Source organism: Aulostomus chinensis, chromosome 11 (assembly GCF_037954235.1).
Source record: "Aulostomus chinensis isolate RoL2024-O1b breed Wild chromosome 11, RoL_Achi_v1.0, whole genome shotgun sequence".
Lineage (NCBI taxonomy): Eukaryota > Metazoa > Chordata > Actinopteri > Syngnathiformes > Aulostomidae > Aulostomus > Aulostomus chinensis.
This window is the reverse complement of record NC_141330.1, coordinates 12420001-12446051: the sequence shown is the minus strand read 5'-3', so window position 1 is coordinate 12446051 and position 26051 is coordinate 12420001. Positions and strand designations below refer to the sequence as shown.

Below are 26051 nucleotides of genomic sequence, written 5' to 3'. Positions count from 1 at the left end.
CTTCCTCTATCCGTTCATGCATGTTTTATCTGATTCTTTAGAATTTCCTCCGGTCGTTCAGAAGTGACAACTTTTGTTTGTTTGTTTTTTTTAAGTTGCTTAGTGACTTAACTTTTTTAAATGCAAGCTGGTATTCAGTTTAAAATGATGACAGGCAGCATGTAGCAAGTGGAAAAGACATTTATTGACCTCATTTTATGAAGGCCCAACAGTGTGAATAACTCCCATTTACAATGGGAGTTTTGCCGATAAAGCTTCTACATTCTTTTGTTCTAAGTTGAGCATTTTCATCAGAGAAGTTTTTGCTGCCGTCATTGTAAATACCAATCGATTTCAGGCTGTGGAGGAATAAATCAGCCATTTGAAGGGCACTTTTCTAAAGTAGGCTTTGTCTGTAAAGCCTGAATAAAAAAAAAAATTTGAGTGGCAATTCTAAAGCAGAGAAGTTGGGGTTTTATGTTTTGATGATAAATATCTCAGTTCCAAAAAACTGAGCGCAGGGTGCAGCTTACCTTGAGACAAAACAAACAGGAGAAGCCTCTTCTGTGGTATGATGTGTGTGTCTGTGTGTCAAATTGTATGTCAATCATGTTTTCACGCAGGATAGAGGTTAAAGGAAGTCGCCTATTTACTCACTGCACGGGGGGAAGCCTGTACACCACAAGTCAGAAAAAAAACGTGAAAGACAGAAGTGGAAAGTACCCTGTAAAAGTTTTTCATGGAGGCACTGACATTATGAGCATTAGTGAGAGCAGTCACGTACAACACACCCTCATTGAGTGGTTATTGTCCTCGTTCAGTGGCACATTATCACAGCGCTGCCTCATGACAGGGTTGATTGTGAGAAAAACTTCTGTCCCTGCCACAGTTGGGGCGAGGAGAAAAAAAAAAACATTCCCACCAACTACTACTAAGATACAGAAACCTCAGAGCCATATAAGGGCATACGTCTCACAGAGATGATGTCACCGATTACTGAGAGGGCTCCCCTTTCATTTGTAGGAATGTGAAGACAGGAGTGGGTGTGTTCTCTTTTGCCGTAAAGACAGACAGATAGTTGGACGTGTGGCTTGCAAGAGCGAGGCAGGCGCATTGTTGGGTTAAATGACGTGAAACACAGGATTGAGGAAGGCGCGTGTTGTGCAATGAATGTTAAACCAAGAAGACTGTGAAAGGGGAACTTTGCACAGCTGTTCGAAGTTCAAGGGAGGAGTGAGATAAGAATTGAAGGCCTGAAACAAAAGAATTAGCAGATGTTTCAGAGCATCAGCATGAGATAAACTGCAACAAGGAGAGAAATTGAAAGCAGCAAATAGAGAAACTGCTTTCCTGTAGAAGTTTTATCTTCCTGTGTCAGCACCATGGGGAAGTCAGGTAAGTGGAAACTGTGTCATTCAACTTTTATCAGAGTTAATTTACTGCATAAAAGTGCAGATTGAATCACTGATATCTTTTCCAGAGAGATTTCAGTTTGTTCTTATTCAATGCTGGCAGTTAGGCAGCATTTGTGTTGTTGTGTTGGGCTATTTGAATGTGCCTATTGTGTTTGAGTACTGGAGAGATTGTGGGATTTAAGAAAAGGCCAGTGAGTGATAGGCACCAGGCAGATGGGGGATGACGTTTTCTACCCTGAATCCACCATCTGTTGCAGACTTGGTAATCACTGTCTGAGGTCAGCCTGTAGGTCAGCCTGAAGGTTAGACTGTAGGTGGTGAGGCTCAGGTTTTGGCCCAACTTTATAGTCTGAAAACATGTATAAAACATCGTCTTGTTTCTCTCTGTCTCTCTGTCTCTGTCTCTCTCTCTCTCTCTCTCTCTCTCTCTCTCTCTCTGTCTCTCTCTCTCTCTCTCTCTCTCTCTCTCCCTCCCCTCTATATCTCTAAGCCTCCAAGCAGTTTGCTGAAGAGGTGCTGCAGTGCCATAATGAGTACAGGAGGAAACACCAAGCTCCTCCACTGAAGCTGAGCAGCAAGCTGAGCAGAGAGGCTGCCCGGTGGGTTGAGACAGACAAATTATAAACCAAATTAGCATGGATTACACACAACCACACTTGTCAAATCGCTCAGGATAACAGTTTTAGCTCAGCCTGTCAAACTGAAAACACATAACATCGCGTAGTGTCAGTTGGGTCCTTGTCTTTAATTACAGGCTATGTTGCTAATTTGCTGCTACTACTATAAAGTTCATTCAAATGAGGCCTGAATGATTTCCAGACTTATCACATCACCATTACCAAAAAAAAAACAAAGAGATTTTAATCGGTACTGTAGGAAAACTGCTTTGTCTGATCGACTTTTAATACTTTTAATCCCTCTGAGTAACATTTAATTGTACTCCAGCTATGGAGATACAGTTAATGCACAATTTAGGTCCGTGTTGGAAAAAACAGCTTAATTCCTAACATGTATTTCTACATACATTTGATTAATTCAAAATGAAACGCCTTATTAAGCAAGTCAAATTATAATCCGGCTGGCTGTCTTTTAATGCTAACTGTAGCAAGTTTTTGCTATGAGAGCAAGTGTCCCTCCCTTATGTCAATAAAGTCATAAAAACGTATTAATGATATCATGCAGCGCTACGTGTTTCATACCTTCCCATGTTCATGTGTCCTTAACTCTTTTACAACGGTAATCACGCAGATTAACATGCAGTTCTAAACAAATGTGTACTTTTGATAAGAGGGAACTCCCAGCTGCTGCCAAGAGAACTATGCCAGGCTACTAATGGTTGGTTGTCCCTAATGGTATGCGTGGGTGACATTTTTAAAGATATTAATAAAAAAATAGTATATATATTTATATATTCTTCAGTCATATGTTTGGTCTGTTCAAGGGAGCAGCAAACAAACGGCTATAAAACATTTGCTAACAAAGGCTAACATGTAGCTAACTGAGGCTAATACACTGACAAAAGTTGCTAACTGATGATGGTAATACTACTGACGTGTCCGATTCTGTTTAGACACAAAAACTTAGGTTGGTGTAATTAAATGATCTTGGTTTAGGCCAGATCATGTTTGGATCAAAGTTAGCATTAGCCTGATCAGTCAGACTCATGAAACTCATGAAGTTCTCATGAGGTTTTTGTGCATGAAGTTTTTCCGACATACTTAGGACTTTTATTCGTCCCTCAGTTCATCTTACAAACAAAAACACAAAGTCTATTGTATCTTTAAAACCCAATTAAGGGCTTTAGGGTGTAGGAACAAATTTGTGTGTAAGAACATTTCATGAATATGTAGTTAAACTGAGATGACAAGACCTCTGCTTGATCTTGAGCACATAGTACTGTATATTGCTACATGGTCATTCCATCTACACAATCATGTGATTAGCTGCATGTGTTGCCTATCCCAAATGTAGCCCTGTGTTGATGTTGTTGTATGATGACAATGAAACTTCTTATCTCTTATCTCTTCTCCAGTCTGCAACTCCATGAATTTGAATGAAGCCTGATTAGCATTCATGGAATGGGGGAGGGGGACATCCCTGAGTCAAACGGCAGACACATGAGTGTCAAAATAGTGTTTTAAAAGAAATAACTGGAGGTTAAATGCTGAAAAGCATCCTGCAATGAGTAAGAATTCATAGAAAATGCGGTCAGTCCATCCCATCTTCCATCCTAGCCAGTATCTTTGTATACATTATGGACATGAACACTGGGGTTTTGATGGCCAGCTTTACAACATCCAACAGTTCAGTGGAGATATACAGTAGGAGACCCAAATGGCCTTTTAATTTCAATGCAAATATTAAATGTACTTATTTAGAGGAAGTGGTTAATCTGCTTACAGCAGATTTGCACCAGTCCAAACCTCTGAAGTAACTTTTTTTAAAGCAGTTTATCTTTGGAGCTGCGAAGGACAGCCCAGTGCAGAAAGAATCTCAAAAATTAAGCCCTCTGGGAAGGCTACATCTGAAGTACTAATGAGCTGGGGAAAGAAAAAGAAAAAAACAGCATTCGCAGAGGCAATCTCTCTAGTACAGGACTGAGAGTTGCAGCAGGGATTCAAAATTAAGAAGATCATTTCAGTGGTGATTTCCTCTTTTCTTTGTATCACTCCACAGTTACGCAGAGAGTCTGGCCAGTACACGCATCCTGAAACACAGTGTGGAGTCCAGTAGAGGGAGCTGTGGAGAGAACCTAGCATGGGCCTCCTATGACCAATCAGGTACGTGTGTGTGTGTGTGTGTGTGTGTGTGTGTGTGTGTGTGTGTGATGCATAAATGAATACGCTTTTCTCACACAGTTACAATAAAAAAAAATTGTGGTCTTCCTTTAATATGAAACCTGAGTTCATAGAAAGAATTGTTTTAAATCTGTAAAGTAGATTCCTCATTCAGACTATCTCAGCCTTCACATGAACAACTGGGATCCATTTCCCCCCCAAAATTCCCATTCCGTTTGAGAGCTCAGGCACCGTGACTCACTGCAGAACTATGTCAGTCCAGGACACTGTGAGTCATGAGACATCTGTGCCGCATAGGGTGACATAAAGTGCAGCAGTGTAAATAAAATGTACCCCTTTTGGATTAGTGGTTCTGTTGTGTAGAGTTCTTGTCCTTTTGAACTGATTTGTATGGCTTCTGTCCTGTGCATGAGCAGGAAAAGACGTGGCCGACCGCTGGTATGATGAAGTGAAACAGTACAACTTCAAACGACCTGGATTCTCGTCTGGCACTGGTGAGATAACTCATCCCAGTATTCAGCCCTGAGCTCAGTCTCACTTACTTCCTCTCACATTTCAATTTTTAGCTAAACACATTAGGCAGGAGGACAGAAACCAGGAAGAAAAAATCATTCGAAATTTCCAGTATTCATAAAGTGCATCACGATATGGCTTTTATACTCAGTGTTAAATTACTTAGAAAGGATTAACCAAGACGTTGTTGAGCAGAAAATCTATTTGATTCAACTTTCCAATCATGTTTTTAATACTTCATTAACTATTTAGAGCTTTTGCGGCTCTTTTACATTTAGATGAGCATTTTAAGCCTTTGCCACAGTCTGAGTTTTGTTTAACCCCGGTGCTACAGGGAGGTTGCATAACACGCGCTCTATGGGCAGAGCGCAAAGAGCAAAAATAATAATAAGTCATAATAAAACAATTGTCTAAAGGAATTAGGAAAAAGAACCTATGTGCAGTCTGACAGCTACCTCTGGTTCGCCAACTACTTAACTTGAAGGGAGAAAAATCATTTAGTAATGCAGCTTTTCTTGAAATGTTATTAGACCAAATTTATCATTTTGCAGGAGTTGTATGATGCCAAAAGAGCATTTATCTACTGTTATTACTGCCGCTACAGATGTTGTAAACGTGTCATCAGTTGTTTGTTATAGCTGAAGTGTAACTGTCAAACGATGGAAACGCAAGTCTTGCACCATAGGCCATTTAGTCATAGCAGGGTAAACACGCAGTTGATCAAATTTACTATTGCCTTGTTCTATTTAGCATCACAAAGCTTTGCAGTGAGCCAGTAACAGAACCCTGGCCTTGCTAAATGGAACAGAGCCATTATTAATGTTTTATTACACCTTTGTTTACTTTGCAATGACATGATCAAAATGGCTGCCGTGGCTTTGATTTCTTGGTCTTCTGTGGCAGTAAACATGATACAGAGAAATATGTTTAAATCATTGTTACAGACACTCTTAAACTGGGCCTGCTCTTTCTCTTGAAATGTCTCATTTCTGTGTATGACTTTTACTCAAATGCCCTGAGTACTAATACGATCAACATATGTAACACTAAATGTTACTGTGACACCTTTGTGCACTTCATATCACGAAATCTTCCTGTCTTGTCTTATTTCTTATCATTTTTCCATGTTTTCATCACCGTCTTTCCGTTTCTTGCCTTGTTTTGCGTCATTTTCTGTTTGTTCTTTGTCAGTTTCTTTGTCTCAGCCTCACATTAACTGCAGCAGCATGTGGTTGTCTGACTCAGTGACCAGCCATGGAGGAACCTCTGTGTTGTTTCCAGACTCCCCTGATTCCTCCTGATTGCTTTCTCACAGCCATCCAGACTCAACACAAGAAACAGAAGGCTGAACTCACACCTAATAACATGTTCGGTTAAAAAAAAAATTAAAATAAAAAGAGGAAAGGAGCACTTGGAGAAAGAAGAAGCTTGTGACTGATGGAGGAAATAGGATTCCCGTTTTTCTAAATATTTACAGGAACTTCAGCATTGTCTGCACTTAACTTCAACTATATCCTAACAGTGTCACTCTATGCCCGCACACACTCGCACACACACACACACACACACACACACACTTTTCTGCCTTCTTTCATTTCTTTCTGTTTATCTTTCACCCACCACCTGCAGGCCATTTCACAGCCATGGTATGGAAGAGCAGTAAGAAGCTGGGTGTTGGTAAGGCCACCGCGTCTGACGGCTCTTCCTTCGTGGTGGCCAGATACTTTCCAGCTGGGAATATCACGAACCAGGGACACTTTGAAAACAACGTCCTCCCAGCTATAACGATCTCACCCACCTCCTGAAGACTTGACTCAACCTCAAAGGCATTTATTCAGTTTTCCCGGAGACGTTTAAGGCCCACGTTGCTGTGGAGAACACTCAGGGGAGCGCCACTTCTTTTTGCCTATGATGGAACATCTATCCTGCATGGATTCTATATACTGAACAGGGATCAGTGTCCCGTGTGTTCAGAGTGACTGAGTCATCACTATTTGCAAACAAAACATTTGGATGGGATTGTCTTGCTTATGTCATTTCATTACCTGTGACACAGTAATTAATTTATTTATCATTGTAATGTCATATTTTCACACTCTTCAAATACATCGGCGCAGAACCGTTCAGTCCCATTTGTGTGTTGTGTGCTTAACAAGTTTTGTACAATAAAAGTAAAAGATGCAAAAATGCTTGGGAATCTCTCCAGGAACTCTAGAGTCATCAGTAACATTTCAATTTTTTATTTTTTTTTTAATTTCCATGATGAATCGCACTTTGATATTTTTCCACATAATGTGAAATTTGTATTTTATCATCTATTGATATAGTTTCTTTGTCAGTTTGTTATTTATTTAGGCGCATTTCCAAACACTGTATTTATTATTAGGAGGATATTCAAGGTCTTTTTGCATAAATATTCAAAGGTTAAAAACAGATTAAGCTGAACCAAGTACTTCTGTCATATCTGCAGACTGCTTTCTACAAAACTGAAGCAATTATATGTCATTTTAATTGCACAACACAGTCTGCTTGTAATGCTTTTTAAAGAAATCAAAACCTTTGCTGGAATAATTATTTTTGCTCTGCTTATCTCAGTCCAGTTTTGGCGTCCGCTACACGCGAGCAGCATGCAAATAAACCCTCCCACATGACAAGGCCAAGAAATCCCACATACAAACATAACACTGAGTCAAAGATGAGTGAAAGACAATCACTTTTTCATATATGCAAAATTTTAAAGCATCTAAATGCATCTAAAAATGACCAGGTTTTTGTCAAAAATGTTGACGATAAGTTGTAATTTAAGGATTTTTTTTCCCATGTTTGAATCTATAAAAGCCTGTGTGACTGACGGGTGCAGCATAAAGAAAGAAAGATTCCAGTGACCTAAATAAGAAAGAACTTTTGAAAGATTCACAAACTGAATTTGTTGAAAAATATATCACTTAATATCTGCACTTTCTTTTTATCCTGGCATAAAACATCTAATGATGAAGCTCATGTCGTAACAGACTTTATTTAGCAGATTTTGGGGGATGCAACAATACAGTAGCAGCGATACAGAGGAGTCAGTGGCGTTTAGGCTTGATAGGCTGGAGGAGGAGGAGGAGGGGGGTTCAGGACTGAAAAGGTCTTCACCATTCACATGGTCAGCTCCTGTTAAAAAACAAAGAGTGCGAGAACGTCAGTAAAGGGTGTTACATTGAAATACGAGCGGTGACTAATAACCAAACCCAAAACGAATGCGCCAATTAGCTTCTCAAATAAATATGGTTGTTCTTAAACGGTTCTTGAGCACCAAGTATACATCCGGGTAAACAAAATACACCAGAATTTGTTTGAGTCATTTCATGAATGTGATACTCTACCCAAAAAGTGTATTTTTCCTTTCCAAGCACAAAGTAACAGGATTCTTGAACTCAGCAAGGTATTTTTTCCCCCTTGCATCATTTCTTTTTTTTCGGGGGGGGGGGGGGGTGGTATATTCAGCTACTGCTACTGGCAAAAGTGAAACTGTCAAAACATGGTACTTTACAAATGTTGTTCATCGTCCCATAAACCCTGGACTCCTCTTTCCAACCATACGCTCAGTAAGCCACAAACGCTTTGATTTGAGCTGATAACCAACAAACTCTCATGTTTTTGCTCTGCACCACTGTGAACGAGTGGGAATGAGCTCAAGCAAGCTGGTTCCAGTTGGTTAGTTTGTTTTTAACTCAAATCAAAGCCTTTGTATATTTCTGAGCATATGGCTGTATAGAGAGGATGTGGATTATACCGGATGATGTACTTGAGAGTTTGTAAACAGTCATTTGTGAACGTCTTTGCTATTGTGAATAGTTGTATTGTTCGTAACAGCTTTATACATATGTGGGTGGCTCTTTCCAGATTTACAAAGTTAAGTGACACAAGATGGGGGGAAAAAAAAAACCCTTTGTGAGTTCAAGACACCTATTTTTGAGTACTTGGAAGGCCGAATCTATCCATCAAGCTACGATTACTGTCTACAGTACACCACTGAGTACACCTCAACAGGTTCGGCAGTCAGCCACATGAAAAAGATGCTTACACACAAAAAAAAAACACCAAAAAAACCCAGCTAATTTTATTTTTTTAAATGAGTGTTAGCACATTTTTTGAAGAATTGTATATTTTTTCAATGTGTGTAAAACATCGATAAGAAATACTGGTTTGCTGTTTAAGATCATATAAAGAGATGCAGAAACACCTGTGAAATAGTCAGGACCATGTTTGCATACACGGACAGCCTTCTGGCGTTGGAGCGCCAACAGTTAGCTCAGTTCAGGCTCTTACTGCCATCTGGTGGACATTGACTTACCCACACTGATGTCCTTCAGAACTCTAGAGGTTACGCGGTTACTGGGGAGAAATTCTACTTGTCATTTGCCCTCTCCCAGCTCACTTGCTATGACTCATTATTTTGTTCACCATCGGCCCTCCCTCTACCCTTTGCTCCTTCCTTCTCCTCTTTCCCCCTCCCTCCTCCTCACCATGATAGCATTCACAATGTCATTCTTGTTGTGTTTCAGCGCACGGACAGCCTTGGCTCGTGACACGTTGGCCTGAGCCATCACCAACTCAATGTCCCTCTGCTCAAGACCCCCCTCATCCATCTGATGAATAGAAAGAGAAAGGGACAGACATATGAGAGAGAGAGAGAGAGAGAGAGAGAGAGAGTCAAGAATACTGTGCTGACATCAGTGCAATAGCTGGTGTTTGAAAGCAGTGAGTACCTCTTCCTCCTCCTCCTCACTCTCCTCCTTGATAGTGAGGCTGGGTGGGACAGGAGGGGCCAGGGGAGAGGAGGTCACAGGCACCTTGAATTTCTCTGCAGCTGCTTTGTGAGCTTGTTGAGATAGGTCCTCGATCTGGAGAGGAGAGGAGAGGAGTAAGTACGGCAATGTTTAAAACAAAGCTTAAATAATTGAGAAAATTAAAAAAGGCCTACTTTTGCCTCTCCAAACACAATATAAATGTCTGATGCAGGACTTTTAAATACGTCTGGTCTACTGATGACAAACAGGATACTCTTGGACTTCCTGATGGTGATTCTGGTCACACCATGGACAGGCTTCAGACCCAGTTTAGACATGGCCTACATACACATATAGCAGCAGATAAAAAAAGACACAGATTAGCAGAGATAAAATACTGGTGTCATAATCAACATCATGAAAAGAAGCATTACTTCCATAATCAGTTTTATAGCCCGTCACTGACCTTGCGGGCCTTTTTCTCACTGCGGCTCTGTTTGGGTCTGTTCAGCCCTTCATCTGCAGAGGATATAGACTGAAGGAGAGACCAAATATTAATTCATTTATATTTTCTCATGGTAAATATGAAATCTGATATCAGTGGAACATTAGGAGCCCATGTGCTGTACTGTAGAGTATTTGTGTTGGCCAAATCAAAAATTAGCATCACCATGGGTTCCCTTGGCCAAAAGCCAATGGGCGTTTTACACTGGGATTATTGACAAAAATAATGCCTTTGGCAAACAAAAGCTAATGAACCACTCACCTTTTGTGAAGCAAAATAATCGTCACGAACAAACATCACTTTTATGATATTTGACGCGTGAATGCAATCAAACCTAACATTATGCTATAAACAAACCACCACAAACAAATTACTCCGCTGTCAACACAACTAGCTTCCATGTTTTCAGTATGATGATGTTTAATGTCAGTGACAACCTCTGTAGTTTGGTTTAGCTTCTCGTTAGCATTAACCGCCATTTTAAAGACACATGAACGCTTCACAAGCTCTGTAGTTAATTACGCATTTCATCACATAGAGCAAAATGGTACACCTTCTTAAGCTTGTGTTAACCGCTGACTTTATTCAGGCGTTTAACCGAAAACACATTCAAAACTCCACTTAACTTTGAGACAAGGTAACCAGATGTTCAACCATGCAAACCTATTTTTTGGGGTTACAGCCCTTCCACACTGCTTTAGCACCTGTCTGGAGCACAGTTCACTCTGTCAGGCCCTTCATGCCCACTGTCCTCAGGGCATCACAGCAAAGTCACCCTGTAATATGTTGCATTTGCTTTATCAATTTTAAAATGAGTATTTTTTTTAATGAGAGCTGTTTTACGAATATTTAATGCTACTGCAGCCAAAAAGCTTTTTTTGTGACAACACAAAGGTGTTGTTTATATTTTACTTAAACCTCTCTGTCAGCGATTTGTTGTTTTTATCTGCAGCCGGCACAATAGGTTGCAAATAAATTACCCTTATTTGGGGAAATTAAGTTTTCTGAATGTTAGTTTTTAGTTTCCCATTCTGTAAATCTCTAATTGAGAAGGGACCGTGGACTGTGTAATTGTTGAATACTGTGATTTATAACTCCGTAGGAAACTTTAAAATGTCACACATAATATATTCTGAAAAACAGTTATCATCTCTTGTCATGTCATCTTTTTTACAAAAGATATTTCAAAAAGCTCAGCGGGAACTGAAAAAGGAAGAGGAAGCGACTCACCTGTGGCTCTGACCGTCTGAGTGGCTCGGGCTCCTCCAGCTCAGGCACTGATCCCTCACTCTCAGACTCATTACAGGAGGCCACTATGGAACCTATTCAGTGAGAACACATTCAACATGTAATGAGAGCACTTGTGAGTCTCATCTTTGTCATGCTAATCATGCAACCCTGAAGAAAATCAAAAACGTGATCAAATAAAAACAGGAAAATTTAATTTTATTAGATAGTTAAATGATTTTCATCATCAAATTTACTGTGTCACTGCAGCAATAGGGACCTTACTGTCCATCATTCAACTTTACAGTGAGGAGAATCCATACATCCCAGAAAAAGGCAAATGCTTTCTTCATATCATCGTCATCAGTTTTCAGGTCAAAAATGTACATGCAACAAAGAGGAGGACTCATTTTTGCTTTTACTCTTTAAGAAACAGAAAGAGAAATACAGATCGTAATGAATGAAAGAAGTCTAGGGGATTCCCGTGCACCATAGAAGGTCAGAAACAACTCACAGCTGTTTTTGAAAGATAGGTCAGTCTCTTCAGAAATTTTGTGGCTGTGGTTCATTGGACAGCTCGAGTGTCTATCGCTTAGTTGTTTGGAAGAGAAAGGCTGGATTTCCAGCTGATTAGATGGACCAGGGTTTCGCATGGATTCACTTCTGCTTCCTGCAACTCCTTCGGATTGAGATCTATGACCACGTGGAGGAAGTCCACCATCATCCTCACTGTCCGTTTCCTCCTCAGCCAAACTTGAACCTACAGAGCATGAATCGGATGATCATATTTGGGAACTGTCATAAACAAACTATGCTTCATTATTTCTGCTTAAACCAAATATTCCACTCATTTCTTCTTTCTTTTAATCACAATTGGAACTTGAAGCACCTATTAACTATCAGAACTGATTGTAAGAGAAAAGATAAAACAACAGTCCTACAGTAGACTGTGATATCAGTCAAACAAGCTGTAATTTTTGTACTCACCATTACCCCTGTCCTGTGTGCTCCATGAGTGACCTTCCTTGATTTGTTTGTGAGGCTGGCTGTCACTATTTGCCTGAGGCTGTGAGAGGGATGGAGTTTGGGGGAGAGCTATGGAGTCTGAATCCTGAACCCCGGACATACATGAAGACGACTCCTGGGTAGGCTGGGACAGGCTATGGGGCATCAAGGGCAAAGAGACACTTGTGGCAGATGCAGCAGGTGTAGGAAGGGTAGTGGTGACATCTTTGAGGTTGCTGCTTGGGAGAAATTGGGAACGAGGGGCCTGTTGATTTGTAAGGGAGGTAGAACAAAGGGTAGAGGTGGTGTGGCACAGCGTTGACTGTTGTTGGGCTGGGAGGACAGGTTGTGATTCCTGCACGGGTGTGGGAAGATCATCTGGTGGCTCTTTTGAAGCACACAGGAGAGGTGAGGAGGAGGAAATTGGAGAGGCTGAAGAAGAAATCGGGGTGAAAGAATATAATATGGTGTCTTGAGTAGGTGGGCTATGGTCAGTACTGATATTGTTGTCATTAATGTCCACTGTGATTCCTCTCTCATTTGACAGAGGCCTGTTATCAAGCACTGCTGGTCTGTTATCGAGCACTTTTTCCTGTTGCAGTTCTTGGTTCATTGCCAACACATTAAGGTTGTCTGGGGTACCCTCAGCAGAATTGCAGTATCCTTTGACTTCACTGATGTCCCCCTGCATCTGTTGACCAGAGTCATGTTTGTCTGTCCCAGATGTCATGCCCAGACAGTCTGATGATGAAGCTTGACAGTTTGCCCTTTGGCCTGTCTCAGTTGTACTCTTGTCTGCATCCCCCTTTGACCATCCAGCTGCTACAGAAGGTGTCTTTTGATCAACAGTGTCAGGGCTGGAGTCTGAATGACTTCCTGCCTTGGATGCCCTGTGTTGTTTCTGCTTCCCTCTTCTCCCCTTCTTAGTGGCATTTGGCTTATCTGTGCAAAGTTCTCCCTTTTTAGTGTGACGGGGAGACTGTTCTGAGGCATTCTGTGCAGGAGCAGCTTTTATTTCTTCCTTTTTGCTATCTTTCTCTGTATCTCTTGCTTTCTTTTTCTTTTCTGATTTGTCTTCATCATCCTCTTCCCCTGAGTTACAAACAACACGCTGCTGTCCTCTAAAGGCCTCTTTAGTCTTTGGTTCATCAACAAGTCTCTGAGTCACGGAACTGACATCACTGTTTCTTTGGCCGTCAGACTGAGTCTCCACCACCACCTCTGATTCTGACTGGGGACCAGCATTTTCAGCTTTGTCTTGACAACTTCCTCTTGGTCTGGATTCGTTAGATTTACATTTAGGAGTAAAGGAACCGAAGGATCCATGTAGGAGAGACAGTGCTGTATTGTTATCTGGGGTGATTGTCTGACTGGTTTGACATCTTGAAGTGGTTTTATCTGGTGAATATTGACACGTTAAATCTTTGTTTACACAAGTTTTAACGAATGGCACTGACAAGCTACAGAGATCTTCCTTTGAGGAGATTGTCTGGGTTGTGTCTGATGTTTTGTTTAGGAGACTGTCTTTTGATTCTCGCTCCTCATCTGGCACTGAGTCAGAAACCAGAGGTGGAATATCTTCAAGTGGAATATTAGACACGGACTCCCTGACACTAAAGCTCAGACACTGAGGTCTGACTTCCTCTGACAGGGCGTTCAGACTTCCACACATACCTACGTCCAATGAGTCAAAGGCAACATCAATGTTATTGTTAGAATTCATCCAAGTGTCTTGTACTTGTGTGTCTGTGTTATCACCATCATTGTCTGGATTTAGATTATTGACATCATCCTCTGGGAATCTGGAGCTTCCGTCCTCTCCTCCTCCTGCTTCCGAGATCTCCTCAATAGACTTCCAACAAGCCAAGTTGGACTCAGAGGTTCCCTTTCTTACCTGTTCTTCACCCCCCATTGGCTCTTGCTTTCCACACAGACTGTTGTTATCCTCCTCATCCAGAACAGAACCCAGGACATTGTCATAATCTTTGTACACTTCACTGCTCATATTGGGAGCTACAGGTGTCTGTGTGCTTTGTCCCTGTGTGTCACACATGAGTAGACTCTCTGCCTCTAACTCATATCTCTTCCCAAGAGACAGGGAAAGGGACTCTCCTGCCCCCCATACTCCAAACTCAGACCCTGATCCTAAACCTAACCCTCGCTCCTCACTACACCATGCACCAGCTCCAAGAGCAATTCCCCTGCTTGTGTCTGTTTCTGAGTTTTCCCTTTTAGGTGAGATGGCCAGAGGAGAGTGTGGGGATCCAACAGCTCCCAGCACCCTTTCACTTGTACTCAGGGTGTTTTCCCTTAAGTTCTCCTGTGCAGAGTCACCAGAAAAGTGTTCAGGGGTCAGAGTCAGGTTATCAGAAAGCCCTGAGATGACCTCTGGAGAGGCAGAAACAGGGATATTACTTGGATTTGGACTTGAGTCTTTAGGACAGGAGAGTAGAAGAACACCTTTATTCAAGTCATTGGTGGCAGTGGCCATACCAGTATTAAGAGAGGAACCAGAATCTGTGCCTCGACACTCAACTGGGACATTCCCATTCTTCTGGTCAAGCTCAGTGTCAGACTCCCTGGACCGACATATTGCTTTGGCGCCTCCAGGTCTGTCAGGTGTACTGGAGGAGGACTTTGATAATACAAGTTTACTTGCAGTTCCATGGCATGGTGGAGGATGACGAGTCTTAATGAGCAATTTGAAAGAATCTCTCTCTGGTTCAGCTGTGGGTTCCTCCTCAGAGAGGTCATCACTTTGTGTCAAATCAATATTTTTGAACTGGGTTGTTTCTAATTCCTCTACAAGAACTGGATGACTCAGGTCGATAGTTTCTTGTATGGATGTGTCAGAAGGAAGGGAGGGGTAGACCTCTGGAGCGACAGGGTCAGGTTGAGCAGGAGTAACAATGGGAGTGGCGCATGAGTTCAAATCAGGACCATTTTCAGGCTGCTCCAGAGAATCGGAAGAACCAGCAACATCTATCACTTCATTCCCATTCAGCTCACTGGAGGAGTGTGCTTCACAAGAGATTGCTAGTTTCTGGTCCTGAAGTGTTTCTGCTGAACTTGCTTGCACGTGTGAAGACTGGGCCTGACATATTTCACCAGTAGACTCCAGTTCAATGTCTGACTGGGGCTCAGGGGATTTAGGAGCAGTAAGAGGTTCTGATTTGTTGAGGTTTGAAGAAATGGCTCCAGAAAGGCATGTCATTTCAGGTTGCTCCTCTAATTTGTCTGTGCTAACTTGTGAGTGCAAGGTTTTGGTTTGACCTATTGCAATGGTAGATCCGTGCTCAGGTTCTGATTGGATTTCTGTGGGATTAAGTGCATCCATCGGCGCTGGTTCAAGTGATTGTGCGTGCCTCTCAGTGCTGTATAGGCGCTCATCTTCCTCCCCATTATATGAGGCAGAATCTAATGAGTCATCTGTATCATCTTGAAAACAGAAGAACTCATCCAACCCCTCATTTATTGATGTCTCTGAAAGTGAATGAAGGAAGGATGCTGAGCTGTCTTCATCTGTAGGGTCCTCCACTGCTTTGCTATCATACTCTTCCTCTTCATCCTCTTGCTCTTCTTCTTCAACCACCTTCACCTCTACCTTTGCTTCCTCACCTGCCTCATCCTGGTCACCACTGTCACCATTGTGGTCATGACCATCAGCAGTCCCATTATCATTTAATTCACCATCGTCGTCATCATCATCATCATCTTCATCATCATCTTCCTCATCATCGTCATCATAATCGTCATCCTCCTCCTCCTCATCATCATCATCATCCTCGACATCTGCCTCTTCTTCTCCTGCTGCATATGCATCAACATCCTTCTCTTCGTTTCTGTCGGTGACGATTTCATTCTCATCCTCTGTGGGGAAGAGGGTGATTTCCATTGAATCAGCTTTAAAAATAAGGCTGGTGTGGAGAGGAAAGGAGATAAGAGATGCAGGAATCATCCTTTCCTCAACTGGTATATCCTCAGCACAGGCTGCCTGAGACAGCATGAAAGAAGTGGGACCAAGCCTGTCAAAGGCTCCAGGGCAAAGGGCATCCAGCAGGATGACAGGCGAATCAGGGCTAAGGCTAGATGAGGCCATGGTCATATTCTCTGCATCGGGACTCAAGGCAGTAGATGCCAGGTCTGGATGATCATCCATCTGTCCATAATGTTCCCCTGACATACATGCCTCCATTTGCAGTTTTAGGCTTGCCTGCATGGATCTAGAGTACTCTCCCCTCCCTCCACTGGCCTCTTCCAGAGGGCAGAGAGAGCTTTCAGACTCGCCCCCATCCTCCTGAGAGTCACTGCTGTGGCTGCTACTGCTCCTACGAGAGGATGTATCTTCCGTCACCCAGCAAGGATGACAACTTTCTCTGGAAACCTCTTCCCTTTTTGGAGCCTCTTCCTCCTCAGGAATCGTTGTCCCTGTTATACCTATCCGTGGATCTGTGACATACTCCTCAGGATGGTATAAGCAGTAGTCACCAGCCCTCTCTTCCTCCCTTTCTGGACCTGTTCTGCCTTTTTCCTCCCCAACTTCATCCCCAATCTCGGATAAGGAGCCCACAAAGCAAGCTGGGGCTTCTTGCGCCTCTTCTGTTAGGAGCAGGTTGGGAGAAGTGGAAGGGGAGGTGGACGATGTGTAAGATGAGGCCCAGCTGCCTCCCTCTGCCGTGATATAAGAGCCAGAGGGAGAGGTAAGTGGCGAGCAGAGGTCGTCGCTGTCCGAGGGCAAGCCAGGGGAGAGTGGGGAGGCTGGAGAGCCAGGATATGAATTATGTTTAAGGTGCGAGGAGCGTGAAGCCATCTTAATTGGGGTGGAAGGGGCTGTATAGTACAAGTCTGGGTCGAGTGATGAGGGTACACCCACTCGTAGTGGGTCAACAGAACAAGCTGGCTCAGAAAAGGACAAAGCCACTGGACAAGCCTGTTCTGAGAAGGAGAGGGAAGGCACTTCATCTTGAGAGGGGGTTTGACCCTCCTCCAAGTTGTCTATCAAATTTTCATCAACTGTGATTGGCTCTTGAGGAGAGGAGGCAGGAGATATTGGATTGTTGATGGGGGGTGTGAGAGTGGTGGATGGCTGTACAGGGTCTTTTTCCTGATCCTCTTTCTTTTGAGGGAACTGGCCTTTGCTTTCTTCTTTGCTGGTTTCCAGCTGGGGCTCGTTTGCATGAGGATCTGGAAATCTTGGGATCACTGGCAAAGAGATGGCCAAACCGCCCGGCTCAGCTAAGGGTTTTCCTTTCTGGGTTTCTGTTGTCTTGAGAAGTGTCTCCTGACCCATCACCACCCTTGTGTCAATGGTCTGTGGCTCCTGATAGTCACTCTCCACCTCAAAACCCGTCAACACCTGGAAATTACATATACATTCATATTAAAGTTCACATAATCCACCATGTGTGTTAGCATCTGATGTGCTCTGACACATGTAACACACACCTTAATTCTCTCCATCTTAACAGGGACATGGCGGCCACAAGGTCCATGACCACCTAACTTTCCAGATAGTCGGGGTGTGTTGCTGTGACGGTGGTCAGAGCCTTCGGGTTGAGGTCTTGGAGTACCAGAGGAACTAGGTGTGGCATGAAATAGTCGGGGCCCAAAAGGAGATGTGCATGATGGGAGAAGCTTCTGAGGAGTACTTGGAGATGGGCTAGAACCACTGTCACTGGGAGAAGAGCCACTGTCACTAGGAGTGGAGTCTGTAGACGGATGTCTGGTCATGTCTGAAAAACACAGAATGCAACACAGAACAACATGTAAATATGGGGGCTTATATGGGAATATCTGCTTACTTATAGCTTACTAAAATAACTTCAGTGTACCGTGACTTTGAGCATGAAAACAAAAGTAACATCTATTTAGGTTAGTTTTTGTGTTTGATTTAGCTTTACTTTTCTTCTCCCACTCAAAAAATGTCACTGAGATGGTAGCTAGTAGATTAAAATAAATGTCACTTAGCACTGTCTGTTTCTCTGACACTGCAAATTGCTCTTTTTAGTCTAACCATTGTAAACTCAACAAACACTTTTGACTCAGTTTTGAATGCAGATAAACTTGTTTTTTTAACAGAGGGATAAAGTTGTTTTTTTTTCCTTCAGTGGTAAAAACAGAAAATAACCTTTCTATACTGATAAGAAAAGTGCTTTACCACCCCCAGTGTCTTGTTTTCTCGTCCAATATCAACATGCACAATCACACTATTAGCTGGAGGCAAAAGGAGCAGTTATTGAATTACGGTCGTCTCTGTCCTCTTGCCCTAGTCGACAAGCTATCATCTACACAAGTGTCATCGGGAGTGGGGGGAAATCACAGATATGAAATGACAGGGTGAATGAAAGAAATGGGGTCAGGGGTGGTGAAGAACCAGTTGTTTGTGAGAGTTGAATATCAAGCTATGTTCTTCATTCGTTTCAGTCATATAGTTCTACTGTGCAGCTATAGGGATTTTATGCTGAATTGATTACATGCAACTATACATTAGCTGAACTATCCCTTAAGGGTGTGAGATAAATCTCTCTCGTACAAAAAGGAGGAAACACAGCCTTCACTTTCTCTCTTAACTGGGGCGTTGCCATTGTGACCTCAATCCAGATGCTGATTGGCCATTATCACACACAAGTGGTTCAGCTCTGTGCCAGCTACAAAACACACTCATACTCACAGTTGCTCTGCCAGGAAATCAGATATCACTTGATTCTGTAGCCGCTCCCTTTCCTCTCTCCTTCAGAATGTCTCTTTAATACATGAATAACGGCTTCACTTGCAGTTGCGACTTGCTTCATGTTTGCCTCCATGTTTCTCTGCTAAAAGTATACCTCGTCTTGCATTTCTCTGCCACCCTATCTGTGGCAGCAGATGCAGGCATCAGCACTTAGCAGCCCTGCCTGATCACAGCCCCAATAATAAGCTCTGGGTATTTCTGTGAGCATGCTGAGTCATGCCTTAGAAACTCAAACTTGCCACTAAGGAGAGCGATGGACATTTAGCTATTATTTTTCACTACACATATGCTCAGTTCAGTCAAATATGGGTTAAATGGATCCTGATCATGTGATTGTTTTTTTCCCAGCAGGACAAACTAAAACGACATGGGCAGAAATGTGCACAGTAATGTCACATTTACATTTGAGTCATAGAACATTTGGACCAATGTATTATATCTGAGAGTATATATCACTCCATCAAATAATCTGGTACACGTGTACCTTTCTTCCCCTCCCTGGCCCAACCTGGAAGTCTCCTTCAGGGTAAGTGAGAGAAACAGTAAGATGAGCAGACTGGAGCTGCGTCACAGAGGCTGCGGTGCCGGCCTGTAGGCCCTAAGGGGAGCCAGTTACTGCTGTGATGGAGCCACGAAGAAAAGACACCCCACTAGTTTCCTATACTTCTCATCTGAGCCCTCTTTAACCATAACCACTTCTCAAACATCCTCTTATATTCATCGAGTACAGGTCAGAAGAAATATTAATTTTGAGCCAGGTCAGGGCAGTGGGGAAGTTATAACATCAAAATATCCAAATCGAGCTCAGAGCAGTTAGGAGACTTATGTGGATATCATACAAATGAAATTAAGTAGACATTGCTAAAAGAGCCCTGACCTCACAGACTCCTATTTCTCTGTCCTATTCATCGTTTTTTTCTCAGTTCCTCAGGAGCAAGCAATGAAAAACAGTTGCATCTCTAGTGTGTTTGTTTGCCCCTACAGAGGTCTGCCATGCTGCTGTGTCATGTTCCTGATGAAGCTGGGGGAAGGGAGGAGCCACATTACACTAGCCTGACAGCTCGCAAAGATGTGATGTGGCTGCGGATGAGGATGAGGCGGTGGGAGGAGGAATGGGGGTGAGGAGGCTCGGGTTAGGGCGGGGGGGGGGGGCTCTGATAGAGATGGAGGAAATATTTTGGAAGTCAGATGATACATTTAAATAAGATATTGTTTCATTAGGATTTAGATGACAGCTCTGGAAGGGAGTCGTTTGCAAGGAGTTGGAGGAGGAATAAAACATGCATTTGAATGACAGCTTTACTCCACATGTCAAAAATCAAACTGAAATGACTCAAGTCTGAACTGAATGTTCTCCTCTGGCTGTACAAGGCACTTAGCAGTCCACTTTCACTAGACTGGCACTCTATATGTCAGCTATGCTTCCTATCTTGCCAAGACTGTGTTCAATCCTTTCCACTTGTAATACACTTAACCTCTTCCTGACCATGCTCACATCTCTGGCCACATCTATCAGCTTAAACACCTCACTTTCCCCTCCCTAAGAGTAAGCCCTAGAGGTCCTACCTGGTCCAGGGAGCCCTGTCTCCTCAGCTGCCGTCTCTGGATGCTTGTCGGTGGGGACAGATCTGTGAGTGCTCTCCCCCGGCATGCTTGTAGCTGCCTCTCTTTGGCTCTGATGCAACAATAAACCATACAGCCAGAACAGACAAGGTGAACCAGGAGAGGGAGTGAGAGAGAGAGATAGAGAGAGAGATAGAGAGAGGGAGAGAGATGGAGGAAGAAGAGGGACCTGAATGCTCAGCGACCCAATACTCGGCTCTTCCCCTGCAGCACGTGTCTGTCTATGTGTGTGTGTTTGTGTATGAGTCGGAGAGATAAAGGGGAGAGATGGGAGTATTCACTGCTCTGTCTCTCTCTCTCTCCCTCCCTCTCTGTGTGGTGCAGCACAGTGATGCTGCTGTTGTGGGGGTGTGTTTTAGAGGCTCAGGATCCAGCTCATCTGAATATGTGCGTGTGTGTGTGTGTGTCTTTCTATATGTGTAGAATCTGCAGTATTCTCTCTTGATGCCCAACTCCTGCTACCCTCCCTCCCCTCCCCTTCTCTGCCCCTCCCACCCACCCAAGCTGTGACTGGATCTTGGGAGATGATGTCAGCAGATTTCCACTGCTCTCTCAGTGCTGCCCTCAACTATGAAGGAGAGGACCAGTACTGCAAAAACAAGACAATGATGGAGAAATCAAGCAAAGGAGATGAATTCAAGGAAAAGAAGACAATGTGGAGAAACTGAAACTGAAACACTCAGGATGCAGTACCTAAAAGCATGTTGTGCGTCCAACCACAATGCTGCTCTGATCCTGGAAACACTTCCCTGAGGGCGGTAGGAGCATCTGTTTTTGCTCTCCATCCCAGCCACCTCCCAGGTCCTCTTGCCTCTCTCTTTCTATACTTTTACAGATAGCAAGTGCAAGATTGATAGAAATAGAAAGATAGCGAGGAGGCGGCAGCACCGAGTCAAATGATGCGCAGAGGTTGTTTCTATGGCAACCAAAAACATCCCACAGTAGAGTAACAGCTCAGCAGAAGCCATCGCTAGATCTAATAGCCTGTTTTTGAAATCTAGACGGCCTCTGTAAATATAACTTGTTAAATCAAGAAAATGTTCAGAATTGTTGTCTCAGTTTGAGTACAACTCCAGTATCAGCTGGAAAGGTGCCGAATAAATCAGTGAAGCTCCATTACCTGTGGCAAGCATCAGACGATTAGCACATCTTCTTCATCTGCACATACACGTTGCTAAAAGTGTGCCGTAATGACCAAAGACATCAATGCTGCGAGTGCTAGCTGGGCTGATTGTCAACATCCCCCCTCCCACATTTCCTTTATGATTTCTGGATAAATAAATCAGTCTGGTTTCTGTCATCACATTTGCATCCCTGGTTTTGCATCATCTCATTGCTCCTTCTCACTTGAGACGACCAGCCTTTGATGTCAGAGCGCTGCTGCTGCTGCGCATAATGTTGCATAAGAAGTTCTGGCAGCAGAACATTTGTATTATTTAATCCTGTCTATATACAGGATGCTGTTGTCATCCTAACAAGTATCCACGATGTTTGAAATATTTGACTTTCTATGGAAACCAACAGCTTTACTCATTAACAAACTTCATTTAGTGAGCATGACTCATCTGTCTTTTGTGTTGTACTCGTTGAATAAATCACCGGGGAACACAATGACAACGTGGTTTCTGCTCTGACATTTTCTAATAACGCTGATGCAAAGTCACACACCAGTCAGCCAGAGAAGTTTGCCACCGCTGTAGCTGTTGAATGTGAAATTAAGCATCATCTGCCTGAATTTCACACCGAACAATTTAATGCCTCATGGTGCAGGCAACAAAGTACAATCACACATTCTATTTCGATCTAATGGGGAAGTCATAATAACTTTTTAAAAAAACAAAAATGCGAATTGCAATAAAACAATTTTATTGCATCATGAGATAATTCCACACATATTCAGAGATAATCCGTTTATTTCCATCAACCAACATGCATGCCGGGGGGTGTATTCCAGAACGTATGGTCAGTAGTTATAGTTAGTTTCATCACCTCTGAGCAACTCGCATGTGTGCTTGACGCGATCATCAGGAATCATGTCAGGGTGAACATACTAAAGATTTTTCACACACCCCACTTTCTGGAATACCCCCCTGGACTACTCAAAGACTTGCTGTTTATTTTGGTCTCTCCCCGGCTCCAAAAACCTCCTGCTTGTCATCTCCATGGAAACAGGGAAAACCCCACATGTTGCCAAGGAAACCAAATTGAAATCTTTTATTTATTTATATTTTTCACCAACAAAGTGTGAGAGCTTTTCTGCAATGCTGTTCTGAGTGGAAACGTACATACAGTACATACACACACACACACATATATATGCACATATATATGTGTATATATATGTGTGTGTATATATATATGTGTATATATATATGTGTGTGTATATATGTGTATATATATGTGTATGTATATATATATATATATATATATATATATATATATACACACACACACACATACATATATATATATATACACATACATACATATCAATTTATATACATATATACACACACTTATATAAATAGTGATGTTCCTCAGAAATACAATACATATACGTGTTTGCGTGTGTGTGTGTGTGTGTGTGTGTGTGTGTGTGTGTGTGTGTGTGTGTGTGTGTGTGTATGCGTGTGTATTCTCTCTGGTTCTATTTAGTTGGGAAAGCTCCACTTTCGCTGAGCCTACAAATTTTACACCAGACTACCCACTTTACTTGGCCATGTCTTCAGCTATAGACTTCCCAATTTTTCCTTTCAGGTACGCCAGTGTCTGGCCTTCTGTCTTCAGCTCCAACCACTCATAATATGGAACCTAAAAACAAGAGAATGACAGAGAAACCAAACACAGTTGTATTCATGCTCGTACACAAACATGTCACCCTTATTTTCAGGAAGACACAATGCCTTCATTATAAAGGTCTTGCATCGCTGCAAACCTGAAAGAAAAATAATGCTACAGTTGGCAGGGGAGGCTGTCCTAGATGAGAGACAGAGAGGGCTTGGATTGGCCTAGATGAGGTAGAGCTGCGGCTGGTGGCTTACAGCTCTATTTTTACCACAGACTGCAGCGGGACCCACCTGACTTTCAGTACTGACAAAGTAAAAGGTACATTGTTTGTATGGCCTCAGATACTGCAACAGCAATGCAGCATCTCTGCCTCTTTGCACTTAAATATAAATACTGATTGCAACAATATTTCAGCTTTTATTGATGTGTAATAACAGTGATATTAACAAATATCTGCAGGGATTTAAAACACATTTTTGTATGTACAATGTATGTATTGAAATGACGTTTTTAAAAAATGTATGTTTTCAATACATTCATTGTTTTAAAAAATGAATGTATTGGAAACAGTACATTTTTTTAAAATGTATGTTTCCAATACGGGGGGTTATATAATAACAAAAGCAGCTCTCCTGCCTACCTCCACGATGATGAATCCAGCCAACTGAAGATGTCGTTTCATCATTTTAAAACGTCCAAGAAGGTCATGAGTCTTCGAGCAAAAATTAGGGTACTCCCAAGCCAAGAAAGCAACCCTGGGCACGGACAGAGACGAGCAATCAGAGAGACAAGTATTTTAGAAGCGAGATTCAAACGAGAAAACTTAACGTTTTCCCCTTCATAACTCACCGCTGTGCCCCTGCAGGTAACGGCTGGTCTCCTCCTCCACTGAGAAGATAAGGGGCTTCCAGTGTTGACAGGTCAATAGGTCTGTTTTCAGAGTCCACTACCACCTCACCTTCTGATAAGAGGAAAGACGCGTTAGCCCCACAGAAAGCTGTCTGACTGCTTTAAACATTTGTTCTGGCATCATAAACTTCAGTAACACAACAGCTGTGAGACTATGAATGAGAAAGCCATCTAATAATCAATGTCTAACTTGGAACCCTTACCAATAGTCCATCCATACACAGTCTGAACTCCAGTGCGAAGGGCCTCCGTTCTTTGACCCACTAAATGGAGTAAAACCTTTCTTAGACTGATCTGCAGAGGGGACAGCAGGATAGTGCTATCCGGGTTGGATGGGACAGACATGGCGAGCAGAGAGGCTGCAGGCTCGGAGGACCCTTGATGTTCTAAGTACAGAGTCGTCATGATGTGAAGGAGCTTCTGATGGTAGGTCTTCACACGAACTGGCCTTCCCTCTTAACAGAAAAAAAAAAAGAAAGACAGGAGGACTATTGTCAGTCCACTCGTATCAGCGCTTCTCAAAAGCATTTGAAAAATGCATAGCGACCGTTGCTATGTTTCACATCTGGAAAAAGAGAAAAAAAAATCGAATACATCAAAAATCTTAGTGCTGCATTGCTATTTAATAAAACGAGACGAGTGGTTTGTGGAGCCATGAGAGATTCAAGATTAATGAACAATGGGCGTTAATTTCACAACAACGCCCAGCAATATCCATGAACCAGTTACCAAGGACGACATAGGCTGCCTGATTCAAACGACCACTACAAATGAATGACAGCCTTTGACGAATATATCTAAAATCATTTAAATTTCATCTGTCACTTCCTGTTCAACAGAGAGATAATTATTCAGTAGTTATACCACGGGGACATTCCTCCATGAATGTTACATTTATATATCAGTAGGGGTGTAGCGTGTCATCTACTACATCGATGTATCGATTTATATTCCTATGATCCAACTACATGGATCTGTGCTCAGCAAGTTGGCCCTCAGATGAAACATATCCATCTAACATCGTTTTAAAATGTAATAATCGATTGTATCCATACTAGGAAAGAACACACTACATGTGAGCACAGCAGAATTTATATAAATGTGTTTTTTAGTACTTTTAATGATAAAGATGTTCAACGTTCCTCGACTCGGTCTGCCTGTCGGTGACATCATCGCCACGCGCCAGCAGCGGTGTTAATTTCAGAACAACAAAACGTAGCATGGCAGATGACAGAGGAGAAGCCGGCGAGCGAGAAATGATCAAGCCACAATTGCAGTCTTTGGCTTTTGCAAAGACGGAGCTGTTCCAAATAAGTTGCTTGCTGTTTGTAGGAAATGTAAAAGCAAAAGTAGCAGGTAAACCCAGTGCTGAAATGTTGGTGGCACTGACTCTACTTTTATTGAAAATGTATTGAATATTGAAAATGAGAGCAGAAAAGTTAAAGCTCCTGTTAATTCAACCTCAAGTGTTGGCTGCACTTTATTCAAGTAAAACGTGAATGCATTGCTATTAATTATTGTTTACTTGTTGCTTGTTTATATCCATAATTACTTTACGCCTGATTCCCTTTCAAGAAACAACAGGAATCTCGGAAACTTCACCTGCACTGTCCAGTAGCCAGGTATTTCTTTCACAGTCACGCTGGTAGAATTTTTGGATAAAACTTTACTGAATCGGTTTCAAGTCACTGAATTATTTCGGATTCCAAACGAACCAATATCCTTGAATCATATCGGTAACCATGAATCGTGACAACAATTGCATTGTTGTCAAAAGAAATGGTT

General features: G+C 42.4%; 3 protein-coding genes across 6 annotated transcripts in view; 1 reads left to right on the top strand and 2 right to left on the bottom strand.

The window, feature by feature from the left end:
• Nucleotides 1-1007: 1007 nt before the first annotated feature.
• On the top strand, nucleotides 1008-7073 carry glipr2l (GLI pathogenesis-related 2, like). Its single transcript, XM_086218575.1, has 5 exons — nucleotides 1008-1374; nucleotides 1885-1993; nucleotides 4071-4174; nucleotides 4609-4686; nucleotides 6335-7073. Exons 1-5 carry the CDS (start codon nucleotides 1362-1364, stop codon nucleotides 6508-6510), a joined length of 480 nt encoding a protein of 159 aa, XP_086074701.1. The 5' UTR covers nucleotides 1008-1361; the 3' UTR covers nucleotides 6511-7073.
• On the bottom strand, nucleotides 6851-21931 carry nacad (NAC alpha domain containing). Its single transcript, XM_086218574.1, has 11 exons — nucleotides 21691-21931; nucleotides 20514-20622; nucleotides 17663-17949; nucleotides 12200-17573; nucleotides 11727-11972; nucleotides 11216-11307; nucleotides 9947-10015; nucleotides 9675-9821; nucleotides 9460-9594; nucleotides 9217-9339; nucleotides 6851-7861 (listed from the first exon to the last, which is right to left on the bottom strand). The coding sequence occupies exons 2-11, from the start codon at nucleotides 20596-20598 to the stop codon at nucleotides 7847-7849; spliced, it is 6573 nt and encodes a 2190-aa protein (XP_086074700.1). The 5' UTR covers nucleotides 20599-20622; nucleotides 21691-21931; the 3' UTR covers nucleotides 6851-7846.
• A 488-nt stretch (nucleotides 21932-22419) lies between these two features.
• Nucleotides 22420-26051, bottom strand: part of tbrg4 (transforming growth factor beta regulator 4) — a 9609-nt gene continuing 5977 nt past the window's right edge. For all 4 annotated transcript variants that reach the window (XM_086217215.1, XM_086217218.1, XM_086217216.1 and 1 more), the window contains exons 8-11: nucleotides 24470-24721; nucleotides 24207-24318; nucleotides 23998-24112; nucleotides 22420-23381 (exon numbers count right to left, since the gene is read on the bottom strand). In XM_086217215.1, coding sequence (XP_086073341.1) covers nucleotides 23280-23381; nucleotides 23998-24112; nucleotides 24207-24318; nucleotides 24470-24721 — 581 coding nt within the window. In that variant the 3' untranslated portion in view covers nucleotides 22420-23279. The remainder of the gene's footprint in view (nucleotides 23382-23997; nucleotides 24113-24206; nucleotides 24319-24469; nucleotides 24722-26051) is intronic.